This window comes from Vicugna pacos, chromosome 4, assembly GCF_048564905.1.
Source record: "Vicugna pacos chromosome 4, VicPac4, whole genome shotgun sequence".
Lineage (NCBI taxonomy): Eukaryota > Metazoa > Chordata > Mammalia > Artiodactyla > Camelidae > Vicugna > Vicugna pacos.
Genome location: NC_132990.1, coordinates 55791828 through 55811586, shown reverse-complemented (window position 1 = coordinate 55811586; position 19759 = coordinate 55791828). Strand labels below are relative to the sequence as shown.

Here is a 19759-nt window from a genome sequence, read left to right as displayed (position 1 = left end):
TAAAGTGCTCAGAATGAGTATCTCACACATACACAGTAAGTTCTACAACAGTGCTCTTTTATGATTATTTTTACATTTTCAGTTTACCATACTTTTTCTTTGACTCATTTTTCCTACTTTCATTTGGATTGATAAAGGTTTATAAAAATTTTTGTTTGCTTGTTTGAAAGTTTAAAATAATATTTCTATCAAGTAGTAATTACTGTTTATAACATTTATCATTTTTTAACATACATACTTCACTACACCATTTTCTAATAAAGACTAAATGTAAGCAGAATCTCTATCCTCTTCCTAAACATGGGACTTAGTATACTTTATTCTTTGAACACTTAACAAATCACCTCTTTCTCAACTTATTTTTAATACATTGTCATTTTTTTTTTTGGAAAAAAAACAGGCAATGGCTAATAAATTTACTGTCATATTTTATCCATTTCTGTGTCGACCATTATTTGATAAATATCAGGTCTTCCTCCTGGGTTCTTTATTTATTTTTTAAAGTATTTTATTTATTTATTATGGTCTTTTAAAATTATTTTGGTGGGGGAGAGGTATTTGGGTTTATTTATTTTTTGGAAGAGGGACTGGGGATTGAACCCAGGACCTCATGCATACTAAGCATGCGCTCTACCACTTAAGGTATATCCTCCTCCCTCCCTTTCTAGGTTCTTTAATAGATATTTAAGTGTGGATATGTGAAACATAAACTTTTTTAGTCTTTGTACATTTGCAAATGTCTTCATCTTGACCTTCCTCTTCAGTATTAGTTTTAACTGTACATAACATTCTGAGTTGATGGTTATTTCTCCTCAGCTTTTGGAAGATGTTATTCCACTGTCTTCTGTCCTCTACTGTTGCTGAGATATATTTGCTTTCCCTTCAGGAGCAATCTTTTTTCTCTGATAGCCTGTGAACTATTGGTTTTGATATTACAGTTTCCTCAGGAAGTATCTAAATGTAGATGTATTATGTATCCTGTTTGTCCTTAATTTTGAAATTCTCTTTAAATACTATTTCTCTTTCATTTACTCGATTCTCTTTTAGCTTAGCTGTATCTTTTAGACATACTCATCATTGATATGAGTTTGGATCAAAGGGAATGTGGCTAAGTGAGGAATTATTGTGCCACATTAATTATAAGTCATCAGCATCAATTTTGTCCATCGTTTTCTAAGCATTTCTAAGACTCAACTCTTGAAAATCAAAATTACAACATGTGACTAGCATTTTTTTTAACTATCTCTTCCATTAAACCTCTCACAATCCCACCACAGATTATACAGAAGCAAAAGGGAAAATAAAGGAATGGCTAACATACTTTTCAGAGCCTGGGCTAGAATATAGTCTCTCTGAGGTCTTTATTGATCCCATATGCCACTCCTGTCCCAAATTCCTAACATAATCTATCTACCTATCTACCTATCTATCTAATCTATCTATCTAATATATACATATATATAGCTTATACATCTTATAAAATTCTATCCACTGAACCTTGTTTTTCCACTGACTTCCACTGTAAATTGAGTAATTCCATCTATCCCATTGACAAGCTCTGCTATGCAATCTCCATAGTAAGAACTAGTGAACTAGAAGAAATTTATGTCATCAATGAGTAGACAAATTAAAGCTTGTATGGATAGTTATCATTCAACACCTGAATGCACATACATAATGGCCTTATCAAAAACTATTCATTTAAAGCATGCCTGAAACTCTTCTTTAAGGCCAGAGGACAAAGCCTCAGGACATTTTTATTTCTACTGCATAATTTTCAAAAACTACATCTATAGCTCATCAACAAGTAATTAGACTTCAGCTGTACTTGCTCTGTCTCAGACAATTTTTGCAGGATTTCTTTTGGATATAGTAGACAATGAAAAAAGGAGATTAAGTTGTACTTTCAAATTTCATACTAAATATAAAAGGCTCCTTTTATTTTTATCTCAGATTACCCCATTTGTCCAATCAGATGCAAAAGGCTCCACGTTTATTCCTGACATTAGGTCTGCCTTGATAGAATTCATGCCTTCTGGTACCAGATATCTTCCTGTTTCAACTCATGATCTTGAGCTCTTTTCTCTTTGCATCAATTTCCTAAGTCACAGAAATTTTTTCTTTTTCAACCTTCTACATCAACTTTTTGGAGATGTAATTTACACATGATGAAATGCACCCATTTTAAGTTTTGACAGATGCATATACCTATGCAACCACTACAATAATCATGCTGTAGAACACTTCCAACACCCTGCTTCCCAAAGCTCCCTGTGCTCTTTGGCAGTCATGCAGTCAATCCACCCTGGCCCCTGGTGAGCAATGACCTTATTACATTCTCGACTGGTTTTGCGTGTTTTACAATTTCAAATAAATGCAGTTACACAATATGTACTCTTCCCATCTGACTTCTTCCACTTAACATAATGTTTTGGAGATTCATCCACATTAGTGCATGTATCAGTAGCTGACTCCTGTCTATTTTTGAGTAGTATTCCATTGTTTGAAAAGACCATGATTTGTTTATTTGGTCACCAAAAGATGGGCATTTGGGTTGTTCCCATTTTTTGGCTACTATGAATAAGACTGTTATGAACATTTGTATAGAAGTCTTTTAGTGAAAATTTGAATTTTTTTCTCTCAGGATACTAACTTATAGAATCCCTTATAGAATTATAAACAAACAATAAAATATATTACAGTCTTAAAAAATGTAATTTACTTCACATAAGTGAAAGGCCTGCTATTTATTCATTCTGAGGTAATCTTCTCTTAAAAAAACAAATACAGCTCACTATATAAAGAACTGCCACTTCTATACATTGTATAAGTATACAATTACCATATAACATGCATTCAACATTTTTCCCTCCATGGTCTGGAGGTGTAATTAAGGAGACCTAAGACATAATCTACATGTTGTAAAATATAAAGATATAAACAGAGTAGGAAACATGACATCACTTTTAGAAGAGCCAATGTTTTAAATGCACTCATGTAAAGAAATTATTCAAATTAGCCTTTTTGGCTTCACAGATGTAAGTACTAAAAAGTGTTTTAGAAATGTATTTTTTGAGAGCTAACTATGCACACATAGTATCTAACCTATAGAGCTGAGAGAACCCATGAGTGGTGATTTAATAACTAACTCTAGTCTTTAACTTCCTGTGAAGCAGTGACAGAAAACTGGGGTGACTTAACTTTATGGCTTTGAGTCTCTAAAGGTGCTAGGTTGGATCAAATCATCAATCCAGTGTCACCTTTTCATCTTAAGGAAACACCTAAGTGTAGACTGCACCTAAGAGGACCTGATCTTAGTTTCAAGTAGGGCTCAGGTCTCACTCAGCCTGACAGATTTACCAGGACTGATTTTACCTATAACTTAGAAAGGACAGACAAATCAGCAAAAGTACCCAAATACAGCATAAGAGAGGTAAAGGGTAAAAAACCTATGGAAAGTCAGAGGAAGGGAGATTATTTCCAGTTAGAAGTACTAAGGGGCAACTTCAGAATGGAGGCAACTCAGTGCCCTTGAAGGGAAGAACTGGGGCATGTGGTGATGTATAAATACCTGGTACTACTAGTGACGTACTTAAAATCTTGGAATAAAATCAAGTTTCAAAGAGCCTGGTGTCTAAACGCAACGTGGTATCTTGGATTAGATTCTAGAGCAGAGAAAGGACATTAGTAGTCAAACAGTGAGGTACAGATAATGTTTAGAGTTCAGTTATTTGTAATGCACTGAGGCTGGTTTCTTGGTTGTGACAAGTGTACACTGTAATAATATGTTAACATTAGGGAAACTGGGTTACTGCATTCAGAAACTCATCTGCATTATCTTCATAACTTTTCTGTAAATCTAAAATTATCTCTAAAATTATCACAAAATTAAAAGTTTATTTTAAAAAAATAGGGAGGAGAAAAAGGCAAGTAGAATAAAGCATGCTGACAAAGAAGCCTGAGGAGGCCTGTACAGCTGCAAAGAGCGTTAAGGAGTCAAAGGAAAAGCAGGACAATAAAGTCTTGTACTTTTACTCGTATCAGAACGTGGCCCACTTACTTCTCTATTTCTCAGACAACACAATCAAACAATAGTAATAATTCCACTTCTAGGAATCTAGTCAAAGAAATAATCCCTAATAAAGCTTTCACTTCATGTACAAAGACGCTTATAGAATTTTTAATACTAAAAAAATGGGAACAATCTAAATAGAAAAATACTTCAGTAAACCCACTATTAGACCTTTCTCTATAGTCCTCCTAAGTCTATCTAACAAACTTCTCTCTTTTTATGCCACACACCCTTGCTGTTGTTTCTAGATAGAGTAGATTTGGTATCTTCACTATTCATGACACCTACTTCAATTACTGAATTGCTGATGGAGTACTTCAGGATGTGTTTTATGGTCTAGATTAGGAGATCCTTGAGAGCAGAAACTAAGTTACACTATCAGAATCCTTAGCACATAGCAGTTAGTAAACAAACTTTGCAGAAATGATATGTTAAATTATACTGGAGCCATACTTCGGTGACTCCCGTACCAAAGAAGACAAACCTGAATTTTGGAAGATCTATACAATAAGTATAGATGAAACTGCATGTATCAGAAGGTCTAAGGAACCCACAACTAGCCCCGGGGGTAGTGTTTTTCCTGTTAGAGGATACAGAGGTAGCTGTGTTACTCTGACAATGTCAATAAATAGAAGGGCTATTTTCACAGAGGGAGAATTAACAGTATGATAGAGATCGTGGTGACACTAACATTGGGTGTGGGTAAGAATATGGGATCTGAAGTGATATGGCCCAAGGTCTGAGTCTTAACTCTGCCTTAATTTCCTCATTCATGAAATGCAGGGGACGATAAAACCTCCCTTATAAACTTGTGGTGAGGGTTAAATGAGGTGATGCATGTAAAAGCTTGGCATAGTGCATAGCACATGGTAAATATTCAATAAAAGTTAATTTTTATTATCACCATTATTATTGCCTCTCAAATTTCTGGCCTCTACTTACATCAGTTGATTCAGATGGGAAGGAAAGAAATAACCCAAAGAAATCTGGGCAGCATCTGTAAGAACTGTGAAGTTGTGGAATGAAAATTTCACATTCTGGAGGCATGGTTAATATATTCATCACTTTTTATTACTGGTGATTAGAACTTGGAGGAGAAAAATAAGTATTTAAAAATTTAGACAATATTTTTAAATGCAATTCAGATTTTAGGTGAAAGAACAGATTTAGACTATGAACTGAAAATGGAGGGAATATGAGGCCTGGGAAGAAAATGCTTGCCCAGAGTAACTAATCCAAGTTACCCCTGTGCTGGAAGTACTATGCTTTGTGCCAGTGCAACACAGTAGTACTAACAGTAACACGATGCTAATACAGTAATGACAGTTGCAGCTGTAGCTAATACTTACACAGTACTTACTACGTGCCAGCTACTGTTACGCATTCCATGTATGAACTCATTTAACCTATTAACTCTTAGAAGAAAGCATTCAGGCTTAGAATTCAACAGGTCTAGAGTTAAATTTTGGCCCTACCATTCATGATCAGAGGATACTGAGCAAGCTACTTCACTTCTGTGAGCTTTAGTTTCCTCATATCTAACTGGGAGTGAGAATACCTAACCCACAGGGATACTGTGAGGATGATCTGAGATTATAAACATCAAGTACCTATCACAGTGCCTGGTTCCAGCAGACACCCTGGTAGCCACAGCTTAATCACTTCCATTAATATTGAAACTATTATTAAATCTTATGACCAAAAACATCATTCTGCAGGCAGAAAGAGTACAGTTTTGAAGGGGGAACTTTTTTCCTTCCTTCCTGAGTTCAGCTTTTTTAAAAATAGTAAGCATTTCTATACTATCATTGTGCTTTTTCTCAGGATGATCTATACATGAATGAAAAGTAGAATATTATAAAGACAAAAAGACCCTTAGACTAGCTTTAAAGATTTTTTCCCCCTCTAGGAATAGTAGTGGTGAAAATTCAACAGTTCCTTAAAGTAAATAGTGCTGAAAAGAATGAAAATGGCATATGGCTGGGAAATCTTCCAAAGAAACTACTCTACACAACCACCCCCTGTTCTTTTCTCTGCCTTTTAAGGTCATGGTAACATGATAGAAAATCTGGGACTCACACCATCTGTCCAGACAGTTCTATCACTGCTCATTTCTCTCATTAAATAATCAGAACACTTCACACTTCCCAAACACTGCTACCATAAAGAGCAGTTAAAGCAGAATGAAAGAAGCTTTTTCTAGCCAGAGATGTAGTGGTTAGAAATGCAGTTCTTTTGAGGTTTGACATGAGATCGTGTCCGTGAGAAGAAAGAAAACTAAGTCGAGGTAGAAAATTTAAGAATAACAGGATTATAATACAAGCTCTAGAAATTACCTTTCTTAGAACAAAGGTGACATTTTCATATGAGTTCTCTAAGAAAAGATGTGGCAGTTTAATATAGAGATAATTATACAGGTTTCTGATCTATAAATTTCTCATAAGACTAAAAAGAGGAATAGTTTTCTTCACTATTACTACTACTGTTGAGAATATTAATAATAGCAGCTAATAATTACTTAGCACTCAGGACATGCTTAATTCTCTTCAAATTCTTTTTGTGTATTAAGTCACTTAGTTCTCAAAATCACTCTATATAGCAATTTCTATTATTACTCCCATTTTACACTGGAGGAAACTTAGGTACAGAGGTTAAATAACTTGCCCAAGGTAACATTATTGGTAAAATGGAGAGCCGGGCTCCAAAGCAAGCTGGCTCCATGCCTTTAATTTCTATGCTATACTATCTTATAGCTGGAAAAAAAATGCCTCTAAGTTATATATTAAATTTGGCATCTTTGTCATATTTTGAATAAGCAAACTATAGCTAAATGTCAGAAATCCATTCACCTAAGCCACAGTGAGAGTGCCAATTATATATTCATTAAGTTACTAATTTCTGTCTCATAATCAGCACTTAGTATGACAGTGTTTGTTATCATAAAGCAAAATAATTTCTTATGATAAATAAGTTTCAAGAATATTCTCTCGGGTCACTGTCAATTTGTGGACCCTTTATGACATTAAGAAAAGGGTCTGGATTACTCTCAAACCTGCAGAACAAATTTAACCTTGCACGGAGACTCCTTGCCTTCACATAAAGATTCAGCGATCCCAGTAGGGTGTGTCTATGTACCCAAGAGAAACCAGTCTGAGTTTGGAATTCCTCTTCTGTGCTAAAGAACATTCCCCACTGTGCCCAGTGGCTCAAGTTTATTCAATGACAGAAGCTCCAATCTCAGCTACTTGGTGAGGTAAGTTTGTACTACTGAGGTTAAGTTTGTACTACTGGCCACATAACCACCAAAAGAATGGCAATAATGATAGTAATCATATTAGCAATCATAATATTAACAGTATTAAATAATAACAATGGCAACCACCATTTGCTGATAATAAGTGGTAAGCGTGATGCTAAGGGCCTCATACTGTCAGGTATACTAGGGAGGCAGTGGGGGTAGTGATTAAAAATATGAACTCTAGAGACAGGCTGCTGTCTGACTCCTTCACCTGCTCACTGTGATGTTGCACAAATGACTTACATTCACAGGGGCTCACAGAGTACAGTTGTTATGAGGATTAGATGTGTCAGTACATGCTAAATGCTCATCGTTGTGTCTGACACAGTAGTGCTACTCAAATTTAATGCATGAGGAGATTAATGTTCATAAAAGCTCACAGCCACAGGTTAGGGTGAAGCTGAGGTTTCCCAGGTATGTCTGACTCGAGCCGATGCTCTTTGGGTTCTCCTTCCCATTCATTCTCTCTCTCTCTCAGAACTGAAAATAGACCAACTGCATCACAAAGGGTACAGAGTTCCTCTAATGTCATTTTTGTCTTTTGTCATCCAGGAGTTTGACTGTGGCAGCATTAAAAAAAATGTTCAAAATGCCAGTCTAGCATACTGTGTTCCATCAATTGACTCAGAATTGAGATACTCTACCCACTGCAATTTTCCATCTGAATCAAGTGCCTTAAGATTATAATTGGCAGTGTCTTTCCTTTCTTGGCTGAACATAAAATAATGGTATATCTTACGATATCACCTTACGTTTGACAATATGGTCGCTGTTAAGCCTGGTGAGTATCCTTTAAAGGATTAGCCCTAGGTCTCTGCTAAAGGCACTCCAGAGCCTGCTCAGCATTCATGACCTCAGCTCCATTCAATCCCAATTTCTTCAGTTAAACTTCCTTTCACCTTGACTATCTCCTTATCACTGACCCTTACCACTCCCATCAAATTATCAAGCTCCTACAGCTCTAACAGCCAATCAGTTTTGGCTCAGGCTCAGGGCTTGATTTTTCTGTTCCTTATTTTGGCTTTCCCTTTCTGATAACTCAAGGGTTTCTAACTGTAATGCCTATTTGGACTGACAAATCCTCATGGACTCTCTTTATAAGTAGTCCTCACTTCTTAAGCAAACCTGGGCTCTATGGGTAAGAAGAAAAAGAATCAGCCAACAGTAGAGCCTTGACAGTCTTGTTTTTCCCCCTATTTTCGGTTACTTCTTGATTTCTACCTTCTGAAGTTATATCTATAGCCCTTTGTATAAGTACTTATCTGATTCATACTTAAATTTTTTTCCTGTTTTGGCCTGAGTGCCTCCATTCCACATATAGTCAGTCTCTTCATAGAAGAAAAAAATGTCAAGTTTTACGTCATCTTTTCCCTGGAATGATAGTTCCAAGCTGTCTTCCACCTAAGAGAAGATGAAAACCTTCACAGACTGAAACAAAGGAAATACTTATTTTAATTAAAAAAAGGTTCTTATTTTTATACAGTGAGAGAATAGGTTTTAAGATACTGTTTTTCAAATTGGAGCATCTCTGAAATTGGGATTCATCAGTAGTACATCATTGTTTGATTTCTTTCTTAAATGCGTATAAAATAATGTTGCTTCTTACAACTGAAGACGATTCGGAGTAAATGACTTATAGTATAGTTAAATTATCACTCTGCAGAACATTCTGTTCCTGAGCCCCCTTTCTAACTAAAGAAGAAAAAGAATCAAAGAAAAATTATTCCTTTTAATAACCAAGTAAAACTATCAGGAAGTAAATCTCTCATCACAATGAATAAATAAGTACTTATGTAAATGTAATACAGAAATCCATGTATCATGATATTATATACATGAAAAAAAGAAGAAATAAAACCTAAAAATATGAGGAATTCTGAGGGCATTTCTGTAAGAAACTTACCCTACAAATAACTGTGTTCCCATTGGACTTGGTGCATCTGTCTGTTGCAGCACTAATCACTTACTCATCGTTCATGCATTTATTTGCTCCCAGTTAGACAGTGGACTCCTCAAGGGTAATGACTGTACTTTCTTCATTTTTGTGTCCCAGGTGCAGAGCACAGTGCCCAGCAGAATGAGGGTTAAGGAAACATTTGCTGATTGACTAGAGTTCTGTTGCTTTGATTTTGATCTCAGGAAGGTATTTTATCAAATTTTTAACTACACTAGAATGACTATGATGAGGGAAGTAATTCGCCAGGGACAAAACATACTTCCACTCCCTAGGAACAGGGAAATTAAGAGTAAGGTGATTGCTAGGAGTCATAGGCTTAGGGCATAGGAATTAAATTGTCAAAAGGAAATTTCATCTATGCCATGATGACCTATTCCTAGATGACCTCTGAGAAAACTGCTATGACCCAGGGCACGTAAAACAAACAAGAAATCCAAGTTCTATTTGAAATGGTTCTATATTTCTAATCCTTAGCAATCAATGTATTGTTTCGTGTTCATAATAATATGATGCCTAAGGGAACATAAAATTAAATGACTCATGAGAAACAACACAACTTCAGGTAGGGTAGGTGGGATTCTTACTGATTATATAATTATATACTATATGCTATGTTAATTAATTATTTTGTTGTATTGTTGCCTAACATAATGGCAATAAATTCATCTGCAAGAGTCCAAGATCCTTTTCACTTTCTCATGGTCAATACAAAGCTAGGTTTTCTAGTTTTCCTTAAATAGTGCAGAAGTCTCAAGTGGTGATAAGTTTCTGCTGAACTCATCCTGGCCAATACTGAGCGAGAAAGTGCTGTATGCAATGTTCTTAAACATCCCTGAGTTGTTTAATATAAACTTTACTTTTGAGACATGTTACTAATGGAAGTAAAGCAGATTTTTGCTACTGACCTTCCCAAATTTGTGTTTGAGTGGAAGTCCTGCATCTTGAAATGCTGAAATAATATCAGATTTGTAATCCTGAATAAAAATTCCTAGGTCAACATCTTTACTATAAGGAATAATGTTGCACTGCCGATACCATCCTAAAAAAAAAAAAAAGAATAAGAAAACTTAAAAAAAAAACCTTAAGTTTGCAAAAATTAGTCATTATATTATAATGGATAGTCTTTGTAACAGTGTATTTTATATCACAGGGATGAGACTTACTGTGCTTTACTAAAATTTTTAAAAAGTAAATCCTTAAACAAACTCTGTGATTACAGGAGCTACTTGTTAAAGGATCTTTCTTTCATTCCATCCTTCATTTTCACTGGTCTGAGCACTCAGCAGCCTTAAAAACTTCCATGATGTATTTTAATTTCTGAATAAACAATTAACGATGATAATATTAACTGGGCCATCCGTTTAAAACATTGTTAATTTTTAAAATGTTTAATCATGACTCTCTCATGATGAAGGCTGCCTTTAAGACATGCTAAAAAATATAATTTAATTCTTTTGCTTAACCAATATCCCTTTCCTGAGCAGTAATTTGTAGAACCTAACAGCTCTGAACAGCTTGTGTCTGATGGGTCAAATAAAAAAGAAGAGCAGTATCAGCCTCAGTTTTCACCACCCTGTCAAAAGCTACTTCTAGGAATTCACTATGTATCTACTACTAAATTAGGTGCTATGGTACCATTCTAAAAAGACAAAATTTATACCTTAATATTACTAAGGGCTCTGGGTTCCCGTATTATCCTTCTAATCCTTCCATCCAAAGTATTCAAAAAATAAATAAATGTCTACAATTATCTCTGGGAAATACTGCTTGGAATTCTAAACTTTAACTTCATTTTAACATAGATATTTAGAAGCCTAGCATGGGATCTCACCTTTATTTTAAGAAAAATCTACAATCTGCATCTATCAAAGAATCATGAACTATTAGAAATGGAAGGCTCCTTAAATAGCATCTAATCCAACTCCATCATTTTATAAACGCCCTTAAATTAAGAAAACCACAGGGCTAAGAACTCAAAACAAACCATGACAAATGATTAAGAACTATTTTTGAGGATATGGTCTCTAAAACTTGCTTCAAAAAGTTAAACCTTAAAAGCATATATCATATAAATGACATGTACTTTCTTTTTCTTTTTTTTTCTTGCTTACTCTAGCTGTAGGCTCCTTGACAGGAAGAACCCTGTAAATTTCCACAAAGCCTAACAGACAGGATGACCATGCATCCCAGTTTACACCTGTTGTACCCAATAATTACTAATGGCACTCCTTTTACTCTCAAATAGTCTCCTGAACTGCACAATAAATTAATAATCCTGTAAAAACAGGAGCAGAATTAGCTTTTGTATGAATACAGTTATAATCAACTACAGTTATAAACAAGAGGGAACAAAAAAAATTAAGATTCTAAATAATTCTAAATTCCAAAGAAGTGTGACCTAATGCACAGTGGAAAGAGATCCAAAAATTTCTCAGATTTTTCAGCTTGCCTAAAGACTCTAGAAAAATCTACCTTTCACCATTTCAGGATGAATAGAATGTGGTGAGACACTGATGTCCAATCAGTGACACTTTCATGATCTGGATGAGATTCGTGGAAGACCTTATGACACTCCATTCTTCCTCTCGTTAGAAACTTCCAGTGCAATGCAAGTTGTTTGTATTGTGTGTAAGTGAAGAAACAGAATACAGTTTTGTTTTTGTTTTTTAAGGCGTTATTATTTCTTTGGGATAGAAATAATAAAATGCTAATCTAAGGATAACCTGAGAATCACATGCAGTCTACATGTTCTGATATAAATTTCATACATATTACTTATAATTTGGGGAAACACAATTCTCTGTTTTGTTTCTGAAGTTACTTAATCAATAAATCCTTGCTCCACGTCCTATGTTTATTCTGTCCATAAATATGACACTTCGAATACCACTGATATCTTGTTATCTCAAGCAGTCACGCCTAAAGCCAACACGGATGAAATGTCAAAAAGACAAACGTAAAGCAACCAGAATTTTACCTAGACAAGTTCCGCTGCTCAGCCAGAACCGCACTCCCAATTTCTTCAACGTTTTGGCTGCTAGTTGCAACAACTCCTTTGCACTCTTCCGAAAGGTCATAGCTTCCACAGTGTTATCATCAAGGTACTGCTACAGATATAACAGTCAGCTATTATAGTTATTTCTAAATGGCTACAAATATTTTTGTGACATACAAGTTAAACTTGAAAATCAATCCCTTATTATATATTTTTCTATTAAGAAAATAAAGTTTCAGAATTCCTTGTTAGTCACACATTAAAATAAGACTATAAGAGTAGATTCTAGGAGAGACAAGTTAAAGAAGAAATACAACCAGGATTCCCAAGGGATGAGATTTACACCTTTACCAACTCCCTCCTCCACATCACAATTTAGCAGATTGGGCAATTAGGGGGAAAAAAGGCTAATTAAGAGAGCTACAAGCATTCAACGCATTCAACGACGTTTTCATCATCCACTGGTGCGACTGAATAGTGTAGTAGAAAGAACCTGGAATTTTGCATCAGATTGTGTTCAAGTCTTAACTCCATTTCATTTTCGCTGTGACCCTGGGCATATCACCTCAGAAGAATATAAGCTCTATGAGGAACATGACTTCACCGTATCTCCAATGTCTAAAACAGTGCTTAAATAAATGAGAGCATGAAAGAACAAACCTCTCTCAGATATAACTTTCTCATCAGTAATTAAAGGATAAAAATTAAAGAATCACAATTACACCTTGTAGGAATGCTGTGAAGATTTAATGAGATAATGGATGACAGAAAAATACCTCACAAATTATGAGATTCTATACAAATATTACTGTCATTTACTTATAGTCTTTTTGCCTTGGTTTTCTTCATTTTTAGGGTGTTCTAGAACCAAGAAAGCACTATAAATTCTTCACTGATGCTTCACTATCTATGGGACAAAATCTAAACTTCCTGGCACTGCAGACAAGGACACTTGTGTTCAGGTACAGATGACTGGTCCAGCCTTACCTTCGCCCTCCTCATATCCCATATTACATCAATGACTTATTACTTCCCAAATATACCACAACTTTTCAAGCCTCTGTGAGTTTCTACATGTTTCCTTTATCTGAAATGCCCTTGACTAACAAAATCTTTCAGATCTCAGTTCTACCCTCTGAAAAACATTCCCTGATTTTCCCATGAACACATACGTGTTTATTCTCCCAGTGCTCCTCTTCAGTTCAACATTTACAGAGCAAAAAAATTATGTTTGGTACTAGACACAGGCAAAGACAAATGAAACAATCTGTTCAATGAGCTTGTAACAGTTACTCCTATATGTACTTTAACTATAATTCTTATCATAGTTAATCCTAATTGTTGATTCTATTAATACTTCCTGTACTAGGCTGTAGAGATGGCTCCTTGAGGGCAGGTACTGAATCTCCCCATTACCGCATGTACAAATTTAGAACGGTGTCTGGTATAGGATAAGTGAGCAACACATATTGATAAACGGGTAAATGAATAAATGACTGACGAAGCCCCTCCCATGCCCACAATAGCCTAAAACATCCTGGCATTCTTTTATAAAACAGCAGGAGGAAATATAGCTCCTCAAAGGACCATATATCTCAAGCAAAAAGTATCCCTAGGAAGAAAGAGGAATTCCTGAAGATAAATAACATTCTCCAGAATATAAAAGGTGTATGGATCTCTTCAGTATGAAAATACCCTCAGAGCCATAACTTCTCCTAGAACGTATGAATAGAATGGGAGATGCATGTTTTATTCCTGCTGTAGGGGAAAAGCCTGAAGCCAGGAGTTTGGAGACCCTAGATCTAGGCCATGATCAATCAGTAATGACTGTGTAACTAACATTTTGAAACCACAGTTTTCTTATCTGTTGAAGGTGAATCCTTGCCTTATTTCAGAGTGACTCAAAGGATCAAAGTAAACAATAAATAAATGAAAACTTTATGCTCCACGAAAACATTACTCTGATAGTTATGTCCAATTGAGGCTGCCCCTGCAGGGACATATCCTTGCCTCTGACATACCTTTCCTAACACAACACTCCCAGAAATTCCATTTCTTAGGATTAACCCTCATATGTGTTAAAGTACATGTGTGTGTAAATATACATACATACATACATACATATGTATATATACATCTGTACACCTTATACATTTGTTATGGACTTTAAAATTACAGTTATACATGCTTTTTTCATTTAAAAATTATATACACACACACACATATATTGGGATTACCATACCTCCAGAAAAAGACTAAATCCTAGTTTAAATATCAAGCCCATTTGCACTTTCCCGTTCAGGCAACCTTTCCCAAACCTATGTGGCCAGAGCCTGAACAGGGTGAGCAATGTGTCTATATATGGGGGCAGCCTGGTTGGGGACAGGAATATCCAAGCAGGATGAGAATAGCATCCAAATGCAGCAGCAGAAATGATGAAAGATTGAACAAATAAGTAAATATATAAAGGATAATAGGAGTCGGGTTTCTTATTGTTTGAGAAGGGAGTCAGAAATATGGAACTGAACCCTATGCTGTTTAACTGAAATGTAAGTTAATTAGACTGAAGATATCAGTGTGAATTCTTAGATCTTGATAGACAGATATAGAAATAAATACATACATATACTACTCCTGTCACTGAGAGGGTCTGTGGGCAGCAAAACCCAAATAGCAATGAGCACACCTGACATCCAGGCTCGGCTTCTTAAAGGAACCAGGAGTCAGAGAAATGGCTGATTCCAGGGTTGTAGGAGAGAAATTACAAGATTAACCTAAGATGTCTTGTGCCCAAAAGCAAGAAAGTGCCCAGAAATGATGGAGACATATCAAAAAGGACACAGAAGCTACATGAAGGGGTTCCCACAGGCCAAATATGGAAGAACAATTTGAGGGTCAAAATAACGAAAATAGTGGCCTATAAGTCACTGAAGGAAACAGGAAATCATGAGTTCATACTGATGTAAACAAATAAATTAACAGAGAGTTTGATGATGATAGTTTTAAATACCTTCATGCCAAGTACCTACTCATTACAAAGGGAAAACCAGAAATGTCACCAGGGTGAAGCCAGCAGATAGCACTTTTAACTAAGCAATCAAAGGGAATGCCAACAGTAATGGGACAAACCGAAATGATGTAGCACCTGACAGAATGTCATGAGAAGAGCCCCGATCACTTCTGTGTTATTTCTACTAAAGATGAACCTAACATGAGTAAAAACCAGACAAACCCCAAACGAGGGACAATTTTAAAAATATCATATCTGTAATCTTCAAAAATATCGAAGTCATAAAAGTTAAAAAAGGATTGTAAAAATGTTCCAGAGTGAAGGAGACTAAAGAGACAGAAAAATTAAATACATCATGTGATTCTGAACTGAAACCTTTTATAATAAAGGTCATTATTGAAGTAATCAAGCAAAACTTGAATGAATATTAAATGGTAATGATCGATGTGTTAAATTCCTGATTTTTGTATCAAGACACGTAGGAGAATGTTCTTGTTTTTAAGAAATGCTAAATTATTTGAGGTTTTGTGGCATATGGTCGACAACTTACTTCCAAATGGTTCAGGGAAAAAATTATTTGTATAGTATTTGGTAATTATTCTGAAAGTTTAAAAATGCTTCCAAAAAATTATTATTTAAAAAAAGGAAGTTAGGAGGCTGCTTTACGAGATCTATTAGAGTAATTCATTGCTTGTTTTACACCAGGAATTGTATTTCAGACTGTTTGGCGCCATCAAGTGTTCAAAGTTATGTATGTTCGCTTTAATTTGAAAACGGACCCTCCCGGTATTTTTCAGTCGTGATTCTAACATAAGAAAGGATGAAGAATGAAACATTTACGAGGATGAGGATAAAAAAAGTTATCAATCCCATTAGACACTTTACATTAGTGATAATAATACATTATCAGAGGAGAAAAACAAATTAGTGATCACGAGCCTATCTTGCTGCGAGTAGAGAGAGACAACGCGATGAAGATCGAATACAAAGTTCCACGTGACCTTGTCATGAATATAAACCTCCAGATAGCATTACAGCCTCACCATGTGATGATACGTCAAACACGGAAAGAATGAGGCTATGATGAGCTGATAAGCCCCCCAAGCATCTGTCATCCATATTCTTTACTCAGATGCTGACTGAATGCTTGCCCTTAAATCTTCAAAAGCAAATGTGAAAATATGGAATTTGAAAATACGATTAAAAATTACCCTCATGATTTCTCAATATTCTGGAACATTTTACATTTTACACTGCCTCCTCACAAAGATCAACAAAATAAGCCTGGGAAATTGCTTGTGAGGTAATGGAGTAGCCCTGGTAAGTGTCCTGAAAAAAATCACTTGACTCAGATGAGCACCTTATTCTCCATGCACGTCCCCATTGTTACAGGATCTTTCCTTTGTGCCAGGTACTTGCTACAGAGGTGAATAAAATGCCAGTAAGTTCACATAATCTCATAGAGGGACAAGAGAGACATTCACAATTAACTGCGATAACTGCTATGACAGAGGTGGCAACCAGAACAAAACCCCTGAAGGCAGGAACAGTGCATGCTCAAGTTCCAGCACCAGAATGCATCTCCGCTTCCTGTTACTCTGTGATGGGGATATCATGGGCAGCCCTTGCCAACTAGAGTTGGCCCAGCCATACACACAGTTTTCCAGCATTTCATCCATGCGGCTGACTGGTATGTTCCCCAGTCGTGCAACTATGGATTTAAGGGAACAGGAGTAGGAAGGCCCACCTGGCCTATCAGGTCTAGGTCCTGGGTGCCAACACAGCCTACTAGACAAAACCTTGCATTTATGGCTTTGGCATTCGGCCAGTGATGATGTAGCTGGTACTTCATCTTCCCATTTCACTCCTGTCGTTTTGTGTTCACAGCTTTCCTGGAAGGGAATCTCAGAAAATAAAGGGCAAGTAGAAGGATTAAGGGCACCAAAACCCCACTGTAAGTCTGACTGTTTTCACTGTCTCTCTGTTTCGTTACTTCTCAGAGCTGAACTTTCATGTCCTTTAAATTCATCTTTATATCCCCAGGGTCAGGAGAGTTCCTGGGAAGCTGGCTTTGAATAAATGCTTATTGAAATGGAAGCGAGAGCAGCAGAATAAAGTAAAGTTCAGAAGCACCTGGTTTTTATGTAGCATTTATCTTCAAAAAACCTTCATAAACACACAAAAATTCATATTCAGTGCCAATCTTCTGAGAAAAACTGTATTTTGCATGAAATCTTTTCTAAATTCACACGATCCATCTTCTACGTGGCTTCATCCTAGTTGGACTGCTTGAAGAACAGCATGCATCATCTTTAAAAAGTTTATGGGCTATCCTAAGTCTATTCAAATAAAACAACGTCTCCATAAATAGCAGACCATTCAACTAGGGAAGAAATTGTTTCTTAAGGTTAATGTTTAATCCATGTAAAAAAATCCAGAACAGGCAAATCTGAAAAGATGTTTTCTTACCTGTTTTCCATAAGTCCCTTCATTTCCGCCCCCCCCAGAAATATTACAAATAAACACACTTCAATTTAAGAAGTACAACATTTGCTTATCTCTAACCTGAAAGAATGCTCGAGCTTCTTTATACCTACACTCAATAAATCGAGAGTGTGGTATTTCTTCTAGAAAGTGCACTGGTTCCTTTGGAATGAGAACTTCTAATCCATCAATAGTAACTTGTTGTAACTCTGGCCTGAAAACAGAAGTTAAGATTTATTATCAGGACTTAACCCAGAATACTGGCAGCCTCTTCAAAACATACAACATAAGCCAAATAGCTAAACTTTAAGCATATTTCCTTCAACTACCTTAGACATTATTTTTTAAGATCTACTCTCTCAGTAACTATCAAATACACAATACAGCAGTATTAATTGTAGTCATCATGCTGTACACTACCTCCCAAGAACTTTTTATCTTATACCTACTGGACGTTTGTAACTTTTAAACACTTTTAAGTATAATCCATGAACATATTTTATCCTGTGTTTATATTATAAATATAATCATAAGACTAGTATTAGTTTATGCCTCATTTGTGTCCCTCAACATTGTAGGACTTGTCTCTGTCGTTACACAGAGCACGAGTTCAGAGTTTCCCTGCCCTATGATTCTTCAACGTGTGAATAAACTGCATTTTGTCTGGGGCATTAAGAACAGTGTTGCTATGAACAATCTGATACATATTTCCTGGGGCACACATGCAGGAGTTTCCTACTGTTGAATATCTACATTTCAAAATGGATTTATGTGAATTACACTTTAGATTTAATATCTAAATGTAAAAGAAAGAGTGAGAATTCATGACTGAACAATATAGGTTTCACATCTCCTCTTGAGACCCTGGAATTTACCTGTCAAAAGCTCCAGCATAACGACCAAATGATAACTTCCGAAAAGGGACAAATTTCCTGTCAATGTGTCCTTTGAGCCGCAGATGGCCATGCCAGAGGTAGTTGCCACTCCTCTCATGAAAGACCACCAAGTGGATGGCATGGCTGGCCAACCTGCAGATGTAGTGCAGGGGGATTTCAGTTCCAGAAAGTGAATCTATCCCATCGAGCCGGGGGTCTTTGCTCTCGATCTTTAGGCATTGAAATCCCATGTTTTCAGCTATCCGAAACCAGCCTTCCTAAAACCAAAGAAACATCAAGCTCGACTCTTTAAAACTAAATACCAGTAGCAAAACTAAAGTGATTCTTATACTGTATTAAGTCACACATATTTTTGTGCTAATCTGCTCTTTGCCTGAAGATTAAAAAATGAAGGTGGAGAGGGGAAGGTCGTGGTGGGACAGTAAAGGAAAGGACCAAAAAGAGAAACCACACAGCGTGGAGACATGTTTAAACGCTCTCTTTATGAAAATTAATACAAATTTCTTCCTTGGAATGAGAATGCTCACTCATTGTAGTGTTCACTGGTTAGTATCTACAAAGTAAACGTTAATATAAGGATAGTACTTAAAACTAAACCTGTATTCTCAATCTAACTTCTAGTAATCTTCAAAGGTGCTTCAGAAAGCAGTGTTTTCATCTTATAGTCATATCCCAACACCTTGAACTGCTACTAAGCAGAAGTCCATCATAATGCAAATCCTTAGAAAACAGACTGAGATATACTACAAAGCAAAGTGCATTTTCCAACAGCATTAGTTATTGTATAAACCTCATGTAAAAGGATTAATCTACATGGTAGATTTTTAATCCTAACCTCAACAACCAGTTCTACAGATGATTAAACAGTATTGCTTATTAAGAACACTACATTTGAATAGAAATGTAGTTTCCAAGGAACTTTTATAGACATTATTGCGTTTACATACAACATCTATCCTAGAGAGTAAGTAGCACAGATATTATAGACTCACAGAAGTCTAATGAAACAAAATGAGCAAGAGGCAAAGCCACTGCCAGCAGTTAGGC

General features: G+C 36.0%; 1 protein-coding gene and 1 long non-coding RNA gene across 7 annotated transcripts in view; one reads left to right on the top strand and one right to left on the bottom strand.

Annotated features, from left to right (window-relative positions):
• LOC140696113 (uncharacterized) overlaps positions 1-17391 on the top strand; it is a 37864-nt gene extending 20473 nt beyond the window's left edge. Inside the window, exons 1-3 of one of the 2 annotated variants that reach the window (XR_012072148.1) lie at positions 12355-12428; positions 13178-13284; positions 17220-17391. This is a non-coding gene — a long non-coding RNA (uncharacterized lncRNA). Of the gene's footprint in view, positions 1-12354; positions 12429-13177; positions 13285-17219 lie in introns of those variants that run through there. The other variant, XR_012072147.1, reaches the window with a different exon arrangement.
• Positions 1-19759, bottom strand: part of FKTN (fukutin) — a 55418-nt gene that overhangs the window by 16172 nt on the left and 19487 nt on the right. For 4 of the 5 annotated variants that reach the window (XM_006213384.4, XM_072959864.1, XM_072959862.1 and 1 more), the window contains 5 exons: positions 18692-18969; positions 17898-18030; positions 12305-12434; positions 10233-10366; positions 8644-8771 (listed from right to left, as the gene is read on the bottom strand). In XM_006213384.4, the coding sequence (XP_006213446.2) occupies positions 8644-8771; positions 10233-10366; positions 12305-12434; positions 17898-18030; positions 18692-18969 (803 nt within the window). The remainder of the gene's footprint in view (positions 1-8643; positions 8772-10232; positions 10367-12304; positions 12435-17897; positions 18031-18691; positions 18970-19759) is intronic. The other variant, XM_072959863.1, reaches the window with a different exon arrangement.